The 13,118-nt window shown below is 45.9% G+C and overlaps 1 protein-coding gene across 6 annotated transcripts in view; it reads left to right on the forward strand.

The window, feature by feature from the left end:
* Positions 1–13,118, forward strand: part of LOC102449669 (H(+)/Cl(-) exchange transporter 5) — an 82,641-nt gene that overhangs the window by 24,870 nt on the left and 44,653 nt on the right. For 5 of the 6 annotated variants that reach the window (XR_012895628.1, XR_012895629.1, XR_003088347.2 and 2 more), the window contains exons 1-2: positions 1,768–2,585; positions 9,809–9,961. Coding sequence is in view for 2 of the 6 variants with exons in the window: in XM_075896673.1 (XP_075752788.1) it covers positions 2,552–2,585; positions 9,809–9,961 (187 nt within the window). In the remaining 4 variants the exon portion in view is untranslated. Of the gene's footprint in view, positions 1–1,767; positions 2,586–9,808; positions 9,962–13,118 lie in introns of those variants that run through there. The other variant, XM_075896674.1, reaches the window with a different exon arrangement.

The following is a 13,118-nucleotide window of genomic DNA, read 5'->3' on the forward strand; positions in this document are numbered from 1 at the left end:
AGTGGTGCAGAGGGGGAAGAAATCACTAACCAGCGTGGGATAATGTGATGATAAATCCACAAAGGTCTAGTATTTGAAATGCCTTTACGTTGTATTTAAAAAGAGGCTGGATTTCAAGTTGACAGGGTCCCCGTAAGAATGTTTTCATGATACGCTCTCCCTCTGTTATACGGTCTGAGGGGTAGCCGTGTTAGTCTGTAAAATTTAAAAAAAAAAATTTAAAAAACCCCAACAAATAAATAGTCCAATGGCACGTTAGAGATTAACACAAATATACGTGTCGTATCATGAGCTTTGGTGGACAAAACCCACTTCCTCAGATGAGAAGATCTTGAGGCTCGAGATGATCTCATCTGAAGAAGTGGGTTTTGCCCACGAATACGTGTCCTTTTGTTAGTCTCTAAGGTACCAAAGGACTGCTTCCTCCACTATGTGGTATCTTCAAGTTTTTGCTTCTCGGAAGATATTTGCACTACAGTGCCGATTGGCTAAAGAGTGTGTACGGAGGGTGGCAGATTATTTTTTTGTGAAGCTTGTCTTATTTTGGGAAATTCGGAGGTATTTGGTGTTGCACTCTATTCTACTTTTCTAATGATCAGAGTAGTAGCAAAAGAGAGCACTTGTTCCAGTCCTGAGGCTAAGAGCCTTTTATTTGGCTTGGCAGGGATACAGTACAGAAAGCCCTTTAGTCCGAATCTTGTTATAAAACTCGTCTGGCAGTGACTGTAGGCTGCAGGGTGTAACCTGCATTATTTTAACACACTCAGATCACTATCTGGTGGAATTCTATTTTTTTTTAACTCGATACTTTAGTAATATGAAGTACGTTACAGTGAGGCACTAATCCATGGTTATTGCTTGTTGCAACCTCTGTGCATAGATCTGTTTTAGATTTACATATAGATAAGATTTCATTGATCAGTGCTTTGGGACGAGTTAGCTATTGATGAAGTAAATGTATTATGAGGTTTACTTGTAACATTTTGGGCTCTTTAAGAATTTTTTCCAAAAGCTTTCACTGAACTGCACCCACGTATGTCAGCAAGTTTGGCAGGCTTTGGCTTGGCCCCAATATGAATGGCTAGTCTAATTTCAATGCCTAAACTGAGCCAAGAGCAGAATGTATCATAGTGACAAATATGTAGACCTACCAGGCTGCTATGATCCCAGGAATGGCTAATTTATTTTAAATTGTTTCTGTTCCTTTACTTTTGATGGGGATCCTTACTTTTGTCAGATTTTGCTTTTTAAATCCTAACCAATATCTAAACTAAGGGAGTATACAAGGATCCGAAGCTCTTTAATGTGGGTTTCCCGCCCCCATATGAGAGAGTTAAAACCAACTTACTTTAGAGAACTACCCCTTTTTGTAACAAGCAAGTGTTCAGCTCTGAACATGACCATTTTATGTTTGAAACCACAGCACAAGTGTAAGAGTAGCAGCATGAATGTGTTTCTATAAATCTTTGCTCTGCTGGCTTCAGGCCAGGTGTTGTAAGTATTGGCACAACAATCTGGTGACTGGATTATACTTTCTTTATAACTACTTGCAGTTAGAACAGATTTCTGTGCTGTTGATATTTTCCTCCTTACAGTTTGCATAGGGTTTAAAGGGATTCTTCTAAATATTTGCGGTACGATAGATGAACATCCAGTTCAAGAGGCGATGTGAGCTTTGAGATCAGGAAGCAAGAGAACACAGAAATGAGCCGAACAGGAAGCAAGACGTGGTTGTCGGGTGCTTTGATGGCTGGCTGGTTTCAGAACTTGCGTTGGAATTGGCTTGGCCTATAAGAAAAGTGCCGTGTCTCTAATGATCTGGACACTGGTGCGTCTCACTTGAAAATCCACAGCAGGGGGAACTGTTATTCCTTTCCCCAGAGTGTCTTGGGAAAGCAGCTGATCGGGATTAGAAGTGTTCAGTTCTCTTGAAAGACACTTCTCTCTTTTGGTATAACTTCTGCGTTCGAGCTCTGGAGCCAAAGCCAAATCTTTTATCCGACGGAGGAAATACGTCTTGGGAGCTGCATTTGAAATATTCATATTCAGCAGAGCTATTTCAACATACTCCTTCATGTAGAGCGCTGGCCCTTTTAAGGTTGCCTTTCTGGCAGTGGGTGGACTGGTGTGAGTTTGAATTGGCAGCTACTTCACACAGCCCTACCGACAGCTCTGTTGGAAGTATGGTAGGCAGACTTCAGACTGAGGTGTGTCAGCTGGAGTAAAACAGGCGAGTAGGGATGAGAAACAAGTTTATTCCAGGGCTTGGCACCGGACAAAGGATGAAATGGGAAGGGGGAAGAGACCGGGAGTTGTAGTGACTGAAAAGTACTCAGTTACCATCATGGAGACAGAAATGTAGAACGTCTTTCTGCAAGTGCAAACTCCTATTGGGCAGCTTTGTTGTTATGGTTCCTGTCTTCTGAGTCATTTCCAGCCACCAGAAGGGTGGATCTATTTGGGATTTGAATCCAGTGTTTCAGCACTGTGGTGGACTGAGACGGAGAAAATGGCATCTTGTAGAAGAGGCTGATTGAAGAGTATTTGGACGATGACTTCCCCCTGGCGAGGCCAGCAGCCTTCCGGTATGTGTGCCCACCGTGGGGCGGGAGGGGAAGCCAGGTTCTCTCTCCCAGTGACTTTCTGCCTTATGCTTCAAGGGAGCTGTGATTTTTGTATTTGGGGTTTATTGATTTATTGGGGGTGGGGGGTGGAACTGCTCTCCTTGTTTGGAAACTTAGGGTTTGTCTACAGCTGGCCCGCGCCAGCTGATTGTTGAATTAAGGTGTAGATGGGCAGGGTCAGGCTGTAGCCCGACCACTCCAGGTCTCCCCCCCCCCCTTAATCAATTAACCAGGTAAACATCATGTTTAACCAGTTGAATGGAATTTTACATCCCGCACATCTTCATCATAATTCTCTGGGTGTGTGTTGCAGTGTAGACATACTTTCAGCAAACTTCCACTGTGTTTTCTGTAACTAGGGACTCCAGAATTCAGCACTGAAAGAAGGGGTCAGTTGCATTTTAGAATACTCATTAATTCAACCGCTTGCTTCCATACCGGATTGCTGTGCGCACTGTAGGGATGTTAAAAAGCGTTAATTTTTATAAACATGTAACTGCTGAATTTTAGCGGCTACATGTTTACACACTGGGGGCAGGTGAGAACTGGCGCTCATGGGGAGCCGGCATTACCTCCTCCCCCTTGCTGCCTTTGATACAGAGGCTGCTTCCGGGCACCGGTTAACCATTCCCCGGTAAGCATCACCTCTTCACATCCCTCGTGGAAAGGTCGATACCGATCCACTCTAAAGCTTGTTCTGAGATATCAGAAGGAGGAGAGGATGTTTTCCATTCTATAGTCTGAGTGTGTGTAGATTTGATTAGCGTAAATGGCCTGTTAGGAACATCAGGCAAAACCCGGGAACGACAGGGATGTTGCTGTGTTATGTGGTGGGACAGAGAAACACGCAGTTCGGCTCTTGGAGGCACGTGGCCTTTGGATTTCATCCTGAGACGCAGGCGGTCGCTTTGTGGGAAGCACGAGACTTTGTGAACACTCAGATGACATCGGATAGCTAACAGCTTGGGCTAGAGTTCACCATAGGAGTGTTGGACTGGAAGGGACCTCACTAGGTCATTTCGTCCAGTCTCCTGCACTCATGGTGAGACTGTAATAACGAGGCCGTTCCTAACAGGTGTTTGTCTAAACGATTCTTAAAACTCTCCAACAGATTCTACAACTTCCATAGGCAGTTTGAGTGCTTAATCACCCTGACAGAGAGCTTTTCCTACTGTCCAACCTAAACCTTCCTTCCTTCAATTTAAACCCATTGCTTCTTGTCCTATCCTCCAGAGGATAAGGAGAACAAATCTTCCCCCTTCTCCTTGTAACAATTTTTTTATGTTTTTGAAAACGATTATGTACCGTTTCCCCACGTCTTCTCTTCCCCAGACTAGACCCAGTTTTTTCAGTCTTTCCGCATCGGTCATGTTTTCTAGAGCATTAAACATTTCTGTTGCTTCCTCTGAACTTTCTCCACTTGGTCCAGGTCTTTCCTGAAACGTGGCACTCAAAACTGGACACAATACTCTGGTTGAGGCCTAATCAGTATGGAGTAAAGTGGAAGAATGACTTCTCGTTTTGCTTCCAGCCCTCCTGCTGATACGTCCCAGAATGGTGTCTGCTCTTTTTTTGCAACAGTGTGACATGGTTGACTCATTGAGCTTCTGCTCTGCTATAATCGCCCGGCTCCATCTCTGCAGTACTCCTTCCTATGCACTCACTTCCCATTTTGTATGCGTGCATCTGACTGTTCCTCCCTAAGTGGGGCCTTTTTTTCCAGTTTTTCCAGATCATTTTGAATTTTAATTCCTCCAAAGCTCTCGCAACTCCTCCCAGCTTGGTATCATCTGCCAACTTAAGTGCATGGCATTGTCTGAATCACTACTGATGAAGACACTGAACAGAAGAACTAGACCCAGGACTGATCTGTGCCGGTCTGCTCTCGTTTTGCCCTTCCAGCCTGACTGTGAACCCCTGCTACTTGTATTCTCGGAACAGTTTTCCAGCCATTTGGGATACTTGTTTCCCATTCTTCTAAGACACTTAATAGCAACAGTTAAAAATACTTCTCGAAAAACATGCATACAAGTAATGAAAAGTTGCATTACATGTAGACCTGGGTAGCTAGTCCAAATAAATCTTGGACCTCAAGGTTATTGGTCTGCCTCCCAATTTTGTTGCGATGGAGAGATGTCCACCACGTCTTTTCAACGGTCAGTTTTGAAGCAAGTTGCTATTTTGTGCCACTAGCTAACCACACAATACACCCTCCCCTGGAGTTGCCCCTTTGCCAGCAGGTTTATTGGAGACTTATGCAGACTGCACTGCTCTCCCCACAGAAGGGTTTCCTACAGATCAGAGATGAACCTCGCTGGCGGAGATCAGAGATCTGCCTTCCCTCTGGTCCGTGTTGGACCTTTGCGTTGAATGCAGAGCATTTCAGCTTTCAGAGGGCTGTTAGCCCAGCGCCTTTGCACCATGAAATTGTTCACGTTTGTATCATCTGGATGTCTTGTGTCTAAGTCACATAGATGCCCTCTGAAATAGCTAAGGGACATACACTGAGGGACCCACTTTATCTCTTGTAGGCTGCCTCTCCCGGGGTGAAACATGGCCATTTTTGGAGCACAATGGTGCAGCTTAGCTTTGGTCAGCATGTGGCGTTAGTTCCGTATCTGGTGGAAATGGCATCTCCAAAATGTAAAGCCAGGAGGCTTCCAACTGATTAATGTTAGACTTTATTTGACTGTGTTGTAAATAGTCTGGCCAGAGAGGAGACCCAACAGGCCACAGATCCGCAACAAGTCACTTTCAGAGATGTGGAGAAGATAAGACTTAAGGCATCTCCTCTGCACGTTGTATGAAGTACTGGAAGCCGTCCCAGCTGAGGGCTGTGACAGTGAAGGCACGCTGTCAGCTTATGGTCAGAGGACAGTGGCTTTGCTTCCTGTACTGGACATTGGGTTCAGTCAGGGTGAATGTACACTTAGCATTTTTTTCTCTTGCACGCAGCATCAGTTTAAAGTTCAAACACAATTGATAGGCCAACCAATATTGTGTTTCGGGGTACAGGCAGTCCCCGAGTTACGCGGATCCGACTTATGCCGGATCCACAGTTACGAACGGGGCCCTCTCCCTGGTCTCCAGCAGACCAGGGAGAGGAAGCAAAGCGGCGGAGCACGCGGGCAGCGGACAGCCCAGACGCGTGTCTGGGCTGTCTGCTGCCTGTGTGTTCCGCCGCTTTGCTCCCCGTCCCCTTGGTCTGCAGACCGGGGGACGGGGAGCAAAGCAGAGCAAAGCCGCGGAGCCCGAGGGCAGCAGGACAGCCACGGCGCGTCTGGGCTGTCCCGCTGCCCCCGTGCTCCATGGCTTTGCTCCGGACACCTGTGGTACAGCAGCTGGGGCGCTGCCGGTTGGTCCCGTAGCGCCGCTCTGGGCGCTACTGGACCAACCCGGCAGCACCCCAGCTTCTCTGCCCCAGGCGTCCTGATTCAGCCACTGCTGGTCAGTTTCAGCAGCGGCTGAATCAGGACGCCTGGGGCAGAGCAGCTTGGGTGCTGCTGGGTTGGTCCAGTAGCGCCGAGGAGCGGCGGCGCTACTGGACCAACCCAGCTGCTCTGCCCCAGGCATCCCCAAGTCAGCCGCTGCTGAAACTGACCAGTGGCTGACTACAGGAAGCCCCTGCCCCGGGCTTCCTGGAATCAGCCGCTGATCAGTTTCAGCAGCAGCTGACTTGGGGATGCCTGGGGTTCTTAAGTTGAATCTGTATGTAAGTCAGAACTGGCGTCCAGATTCAGCCGCTGTTGAAACTGATCAGTTTCAGCAGCGGCTGAATCTGGATGCCAGTTCCGACTTACATACAGATTCAACTTAAGAACAAACCTACAGTCCCTATCTTGTACGTAACCCGGGGACTGCCTGTATTTTTCCGTGAGTAGTTTTGTCCTCCTATTGTGCAATGCCGCTGCTGTTTTCCTGAGCAGTAGGAAATGATTTTGCAGCGCATAATTCATGCTGTTTGGAAGTGCTGATCTTTCTAAAACCGCTCTGAGGTGCATCGCTGGGGTGAGGCGGCAGGGGAGCCTAGCGCTTCCCATTCTTCCAGCAATCTCTGTCTAGCAGGTACTCGCTTGGGAGAGGTTTCTGTGGGGCTCATAGCACCTGTCTGCAGTTGGAGCAGCAGGAAAGGTTCACACCGGAAGAAAGAATCCGGTGTTGGAAATGCAAATACTTAAAGAAGAATGCCCCATGTCAATTCTTCCTGTTAAAGCAATTAATGAGCAACATGTTGCAATATTCTGCTTTTACTCTCTGGGTAGGGGAAAGCAGAGTGTAGTTGGGGAAAATGCCCGATAACGGCGTTCTTTTGCTGTCTTTGTGTCTGGAAACGCCAGGCTTATGAATTGCTGTTTTCACCTACAGATAAGTTTTGTGGTTTAACTCCTCTCTTCTTGGAAATGTTGAGCCACGTGCAGTTTCTGAGCTACAGTGCAAATGTTCCTTATCCTCGCCAGAATTTTGGAGATACACATCGAGTAGTAACGTCTGCTGCTGAGCTTTCTGCTTCAGGGGGAGTGAAGGGCTTAGGGTTCTGTTAATGATCATGGGCAATACAGAAATTCTAGAGCAGTGTTTCTCAACCTTTTTAAATAAAGTCTATGTTTTTTTGAAAAAACATAGAAGTACTCCCACTACCTACAGTTTTCAGACACACACACATTTTTTTTTCTGCCATTGCAACACATTTGTTTAAACAACTTAATTGTAGCCGGGCGGGTGATGAAATGTTTGGGTGTAAAAAGTACAAAAATAATAAAGCGCTGTAAAACTTAAAACAAAAATTCAGTTTTCTCCACCTTTCAGCTGTGTTGCTGTACCCTGCGGACTTCTCTCGAGTACTCCAAGGGTACTCGTACCCAGAGCTGGCCCAAGCTACGGGCTGACCTGGCTACCCATTGTAGGGGGCGCCGCGCGGGCCTGCCGGACTGGGCGGGGGGCCTGCGCATGTGCCGGTGCCCTGGAGGTGGGGCCGCGCATGTGCCGGGCGCCCAGGGCACACGAATGGCTCGGGCCGGCACTGGTTGAGAAACGGTTCTAGAACTAGTTGAAAGACGTTGCGATGGTGTACCAGCTCTGTCGCCCGGCTTACAACCTTTAGCATTGGCCACTTGTCAGGCTTTTCCGAATCCTCTCATCTGTTGTGTACTTCATTCCTTACCTTTTAAATCCTCCTGTCTGATTGTGAGTTTTAATCCACCTACTTCAGGCTTTGCACTCATGACTTGAGGGAAATGTGATGTTGGATTTTGATGTGATATAGAGCACCATGCGGGTGCAGTTTCTTGAGTATGTGCATAATACCGTTCTTCGTCCCTGAAGCTGTTTCTCGCTGAGTTTGGAGTGCATGTTAATGAAGTTTTCGGAATCCATTTGGAAAACATGATGCGCCTTCGTGGCATCTCTAAGTAACCACAGCGGACTGCTTAAAATCAGCAATTGATTTTAATCTTCGTTTGCATTTGTGCTCTCTTCTTGGTTTCTTCAAGAGGTAAAGTCTCTTTGTTTTGTGACTGTTACAACATGTTGACTTGTAAGCAAATAAAGCCCTTGGTTATTTTTGCTAACTAGGAGTACGTTCTATCTATGCACGTTAATTTAAAGTTGTATTAGGGGGCTGCGCGCACTGCTCACTACGCTTGCCTACCCTCCTCTCTGTGGACGCTTTTGCTTCGCTGAAAGAGCCTCTTGGCATTGATGTCATTCTGTTGTCCAGCAGGAAAACCATTTTTATGAGCAAGATAATAGCGTCACAGACATTTATTCAGATTCTTAATTTTTCTGGTTTTTTTGCTTAGAAAATGAAAAAGGACACATCACAACATTACCTAATGCTTTTTTTAACTTGGAAGTAGGGACGTGAACGACTAGTTGACTATCCAATAAGCAAATGCTTAGTCGACAAGCTAATCGACTAGTCAATATTCCCTCCCCTCCCCCCCCCCCGTTGCCTCTATCAAAAAGAGGCAACAAAGGGGGATATGGGGCGGGGGTGGGGGGGAGAGGCGCTGCTGCTTTGAAACCCTGTTCCAGTGGGGGACTGCTTGAGTCCCCTGCTGGCCGCGTTCCCCCCACAGTGCTTTTGCCTTTTGAAGTGTAACAGCCCTATCAACAGCCAATTAATCAAAATTTCACAGCCCTACTTGTAAGTCGCGGTGCCGCAATTTGTATGCTAACTGAAATTCCGTTGGAAATATACAACAGCATTTTCAACGTGTTGGTATTGGTTAAATAAAACTACCTCATGTACAGGGGCACATAAACTACTTTCTATCCGTGTGTTTTAAAACGGGCTTATGAAAAAGAAGTATGTATTAACTGTTAGTAAATTGAACTGATGGGCTACAGCCCCAATGTCCTTTAAGATTTTAGAACTAATAGGTCTGGTCTGCTCGCGTCTGGATTTTATTTGTAGAGTAGAAAAGGGAAAGAAGCGTTTCTGATTTTTCATCTCCCAATCTGTTTCTCAACTTTGGGACCCCGTCACTGGACTTGAACTAGTCAAACTGAAATGAAGAAAATGTTCTCTCTGCGTCAGCACAAAGAGTGACTGCTGTCAAAAATGGGTTAGCGCTTAAACACACACCCTCTGGTTCTAGGCATTTAACCAGTGACTTCCACCACTTCAGTGGTTTGACTGTCTTTTGAACTTCAGCAGCAGACTGGTGGTGCTTGCATGTGGTTTTTAATTTAATAGATAATAAGTTCAGGCTTTCATAGGTTGTTATAATTTTAAATTGAATATTAAATACATTCAAGTTTGAAGAGAGAAATCCAGGTGTGTTTTTTTTTTTTTTTTAATCACTGATTTGTATGTGCCCTGCAGGTAACGCTTCTGAAATGCTGCCCTCTTATTTCATGTAACTAAATTACTGTTTCTGGCCCATATGATAGTGTGAAATATATCACAGGAACACAGCTTGTAAGTGTGGAAAATCCAGTCAGATCCCTTGGCTAGAACAGGCAGCTGTCAAACCTCACACCGGCTTGCCATGTTGAAATACCGAATCTGGTACCTCTCGTTCTGTGTGCGCGATACCGGGTCTCCCGTTGTATTCTGCTCAGCTAGTCAGACCGGATTGATGAGTAGTCAGGCTTCAGTTCTCCTGGGATGCCGGGGGGTGTGCACTGGTGTCTTCGACCTTATGCTATGGAAACTACCTTTGTTTTCCCTTTCCTCCTAGGTGCAGAGGCTGTAGCGATGAGTAGTAAAGGCTATCGGCGAGAGAGTTTCCAGAGCAGCACTAGTGATGAAGACCTGGTGGAGATAGCCGGAGGAGCTCTGGACTTCTCCCTGACAGATGACGATCCCCCACTGGATAGAGAGATGTTGGGAGGTAAATTTAGTTCCGTATCCCTAACGTCTGGATGTCGATTTCAGGCTAATGCGTGCTATTTTGTGTAACTGTAGCAAGAGCTGGCTCCTTGGTGGAGGGGCCCGGTTGTGCTGTAAGGGCCATGTGCTTTGCTGGCACCCTCCTATTGTGACACCCGGCAGTATTTTCACCCGGCTGGCTGGCTGCACAGGCTGCTGTAGTAATGGAGAGCAGCCAAGAGTGCACTGATTTGCTTCCATTGGCCTGTCACCAAAAGTAAACAGAGATTGAGTAAGGATTTGAGTGTTGCACAGAGTGCAAGTAGCGGAGTGTTCCTTTAAAAAGGGAAGTGAGGACTTGTCTCCTCAGAGCCCTTCTAGACTCTTCACTTATCACTGGGAGCAATCAGTCAACCAGTCAGTGGCCTGAAACAGCCTGTTGCATGGGTGAAACCAAACAGCATCTCTTGGGTGTTCTTTTACATTGAGATGAGGTTTTTCTAAAAGATCTGCTCTAGGATAATTTTGGGGAGATTTTATGGCGTGTTCTGCAGGAGAGCAGACTAGGAGATCACAGCCAGCCCTGCTGGTCTCAAAATCTCTCAAACGAACTCAGTCTCGTATGGTTAGTGCTGTTCGTGAAGCCATGAATATGCACCTGTATTAGGAGAACTGGAACAGCATACTTAGGCTGGCATAGCCCCACAGCCAATCAGCTGAGAGGTTTTTTCTGTTGGTGTGGGAGCACCCCTCCCCAAAAGAAGTTAGCTATGTGGACAGAAACCTCCTTCTGTGAACGTAACTTTCCAGACGGCGGGTTTTGTTCACATAGCTATGTGGGTCCGGGGTGGGTTTTTTCACACTCTTCACTCAGAAAACTTATATTGACATAAGTATGTATGTAGACCAGCTCCAACTTGCAGTTCAGAACCTCCTGTGTGTTGCTTGCTTTCCAGGCAGGTACGCACACCTATCCCTCAGCATAGACTGCGTCTCGCCCACTATTTGAGAACTAGAATATCTCGCTATGTCGTAATTTTGTCTTTCAGTCTGGAGAGTCAGGTTGTCAGAAGTCAGTTGTCAAAGGCATCAAAAATGATGGAATAAAATCTCAGATTTGTCCGATTTGCTTTAAGGACTGTACTAGGTGCGTTTTTGATAACATGTACAGAATTTTGAAAGATAAAATAGTCCTATCAAGGCTGGTGAGTTTATAAGAACTTTTCATTGCTTGCTAACACTTGCAAACCAGCATGATTTGCCAACGGACGGGTAATCATGCCTCTTTCCTATATCTGGGTGGATATTCTATATCCATCCACAGCCATTCTTGGATTTCAGCAAATTTAAAAAATAAGTAACTTTTGACCTCTTGCCGAGCTAATTTAGTGACACTCATTTAGTTATATTCTGTCAGCTAGGTCAAATTTAGAATGAAGAAGGTAGAGAGAATAAAAATATTGTAATGCATGAGATGCATTAATATTCTAAGCAGCTTCCCCCCCTCTTTGTTTGTCTGCGTACTGACGAAGATGGTCAACTGTAGCTACTGTTGTTTTTTCCACTTAAAGGAGCTGGCATGTACACAAACCACAACTGGGTGGAAAGATACACATGAAATCCATAGATGGTTAATGGAACCACTTTAAAGAGGCTGTCTCTGAGATGTATATTTGCTCGGAGCTTGGGCTTAACCATTTAATAAAAATGTGAAAACCCATGTTTAAAATGCCCTTAAATATTTCTTTCAGGGAGCCTTTTCTACTCCTTCCAATGTCGCAGATGGAGCAATATCTGGTGTTTTTTCTGTGTGCTGGGACTTTCCACGGCTCATTTTGCCCATTGGACACCCCCCATGCACCACTGTGTGAGGACATAGAGAAGTGGATACATTTTGTTTTAGTTTTGCATCTCTACATTTAAAAAAAGCCAGTTCACAGAGCAGCTGTCTGGCTACACAACCAGCAGCATGGCCAAACTTCTTGGGGGCTTTCCTGGTTGGCTGTCCCTTCCAGAGCGGGAATTGAAACCATATTAACATGCACTGTGGAACTTTCAGTGCAAGGAAGGAGGGTCCATAGGGCAGGCTAATGAGAGGTAGCTTTACTGCTCAGTTACAGATCCGGGCGAGGGCCTTCCCTCTAATCCCAGGACTACGTAATTTTCTTCAGCACTTTTCACGAGGGAACTTGTCAAAGGCTTTCTGAAAATCCAGGTGCGCTATACAAACTGGGCCACCCTCATCCACATACTTGTTGATTCCCTCAAAGAGTTGTAATAGTCTCGGGCATGACTTCCCTTTACAAAAATGTTGACTCTTCCTGCACATCCTGTGTTCTGATATGTCTGATAATACTGTGGGTTTTTTTCGTAATTCTTACCAGTTTTCTTGGCATTCATAGAATACTAGGACTGGAAGGGACCTTGAGAGGTCATCAAGTCCAGTCCCCTGCCCTCACGGCAGGACCAAATACTGTCTAGACCATCCCTGATAGACAGTTATCTAACCTACTCTTAAATATCTCCAGAGATGGAGATTCCACAACCTCCTTGGGCAATTTATTCCAGTGTTTGATTACCCTGATAGTTAAGAATTTATTCCTAATGTCCAACCTAAACCTCCCTTGCTGCAGTTTAAGCCCCTTGCTTCTTGTCCTATCTTCAGAGGCCAAGATGAACAAGTTTTCTCCCTCCTCCTGATGACACCCTTTTAGATACCTGAAAACTGCTCTCATGTCCCCCTCAGTCTTCTCTTTTCTAAACTAAACAAACCCAATTCTTTCAGCCTTCCTTCATAGGTCATGTTCTCTAGACCTTTAATCATTATTGTTGCTCTTTTCTGGACCCTCTCCAATTTCTCCACATCCTTCTTGAAATGCGGTGCCCAGAACTGGACACAGTACTCCAACTGAGGCCTAACCAGCGCAGAGTAGAGCATTAGTATTGAATTTAGGCGTATCAGCCTGTAATTGCCAGTAGGGATGTGAAAGTTTAATCGTGCAAATGTTAATAGACAAGGCCAAGCTTATCGATTAATGTTCATGGTGACTTGCAGGCTCCCGCCCCGCTCCAGGGGAGCCAGCTACCGCCCCGCCCTGCGGGTGTAGGGAACCGTGTAATGACTGAGCTTTTTCAGCAGTTGCACGTTTACCCAACTTCCCATTTTTTAACACTCCTAA

This window comes from Pelodiscus sinensis, chromosome 13 (genome assembly GCF_049634645.1).
Source record: "Pelodiscus sinensis isolate JC-2024 chromosome 13, ASM4963464v1, whole genome shotgun sequence".
Lineage (NCBI taxonomy): Eukaryota > Metazoa > Chordata > Testudines > Trionychidae > Pelodiscus > Pelodiscus sinensis.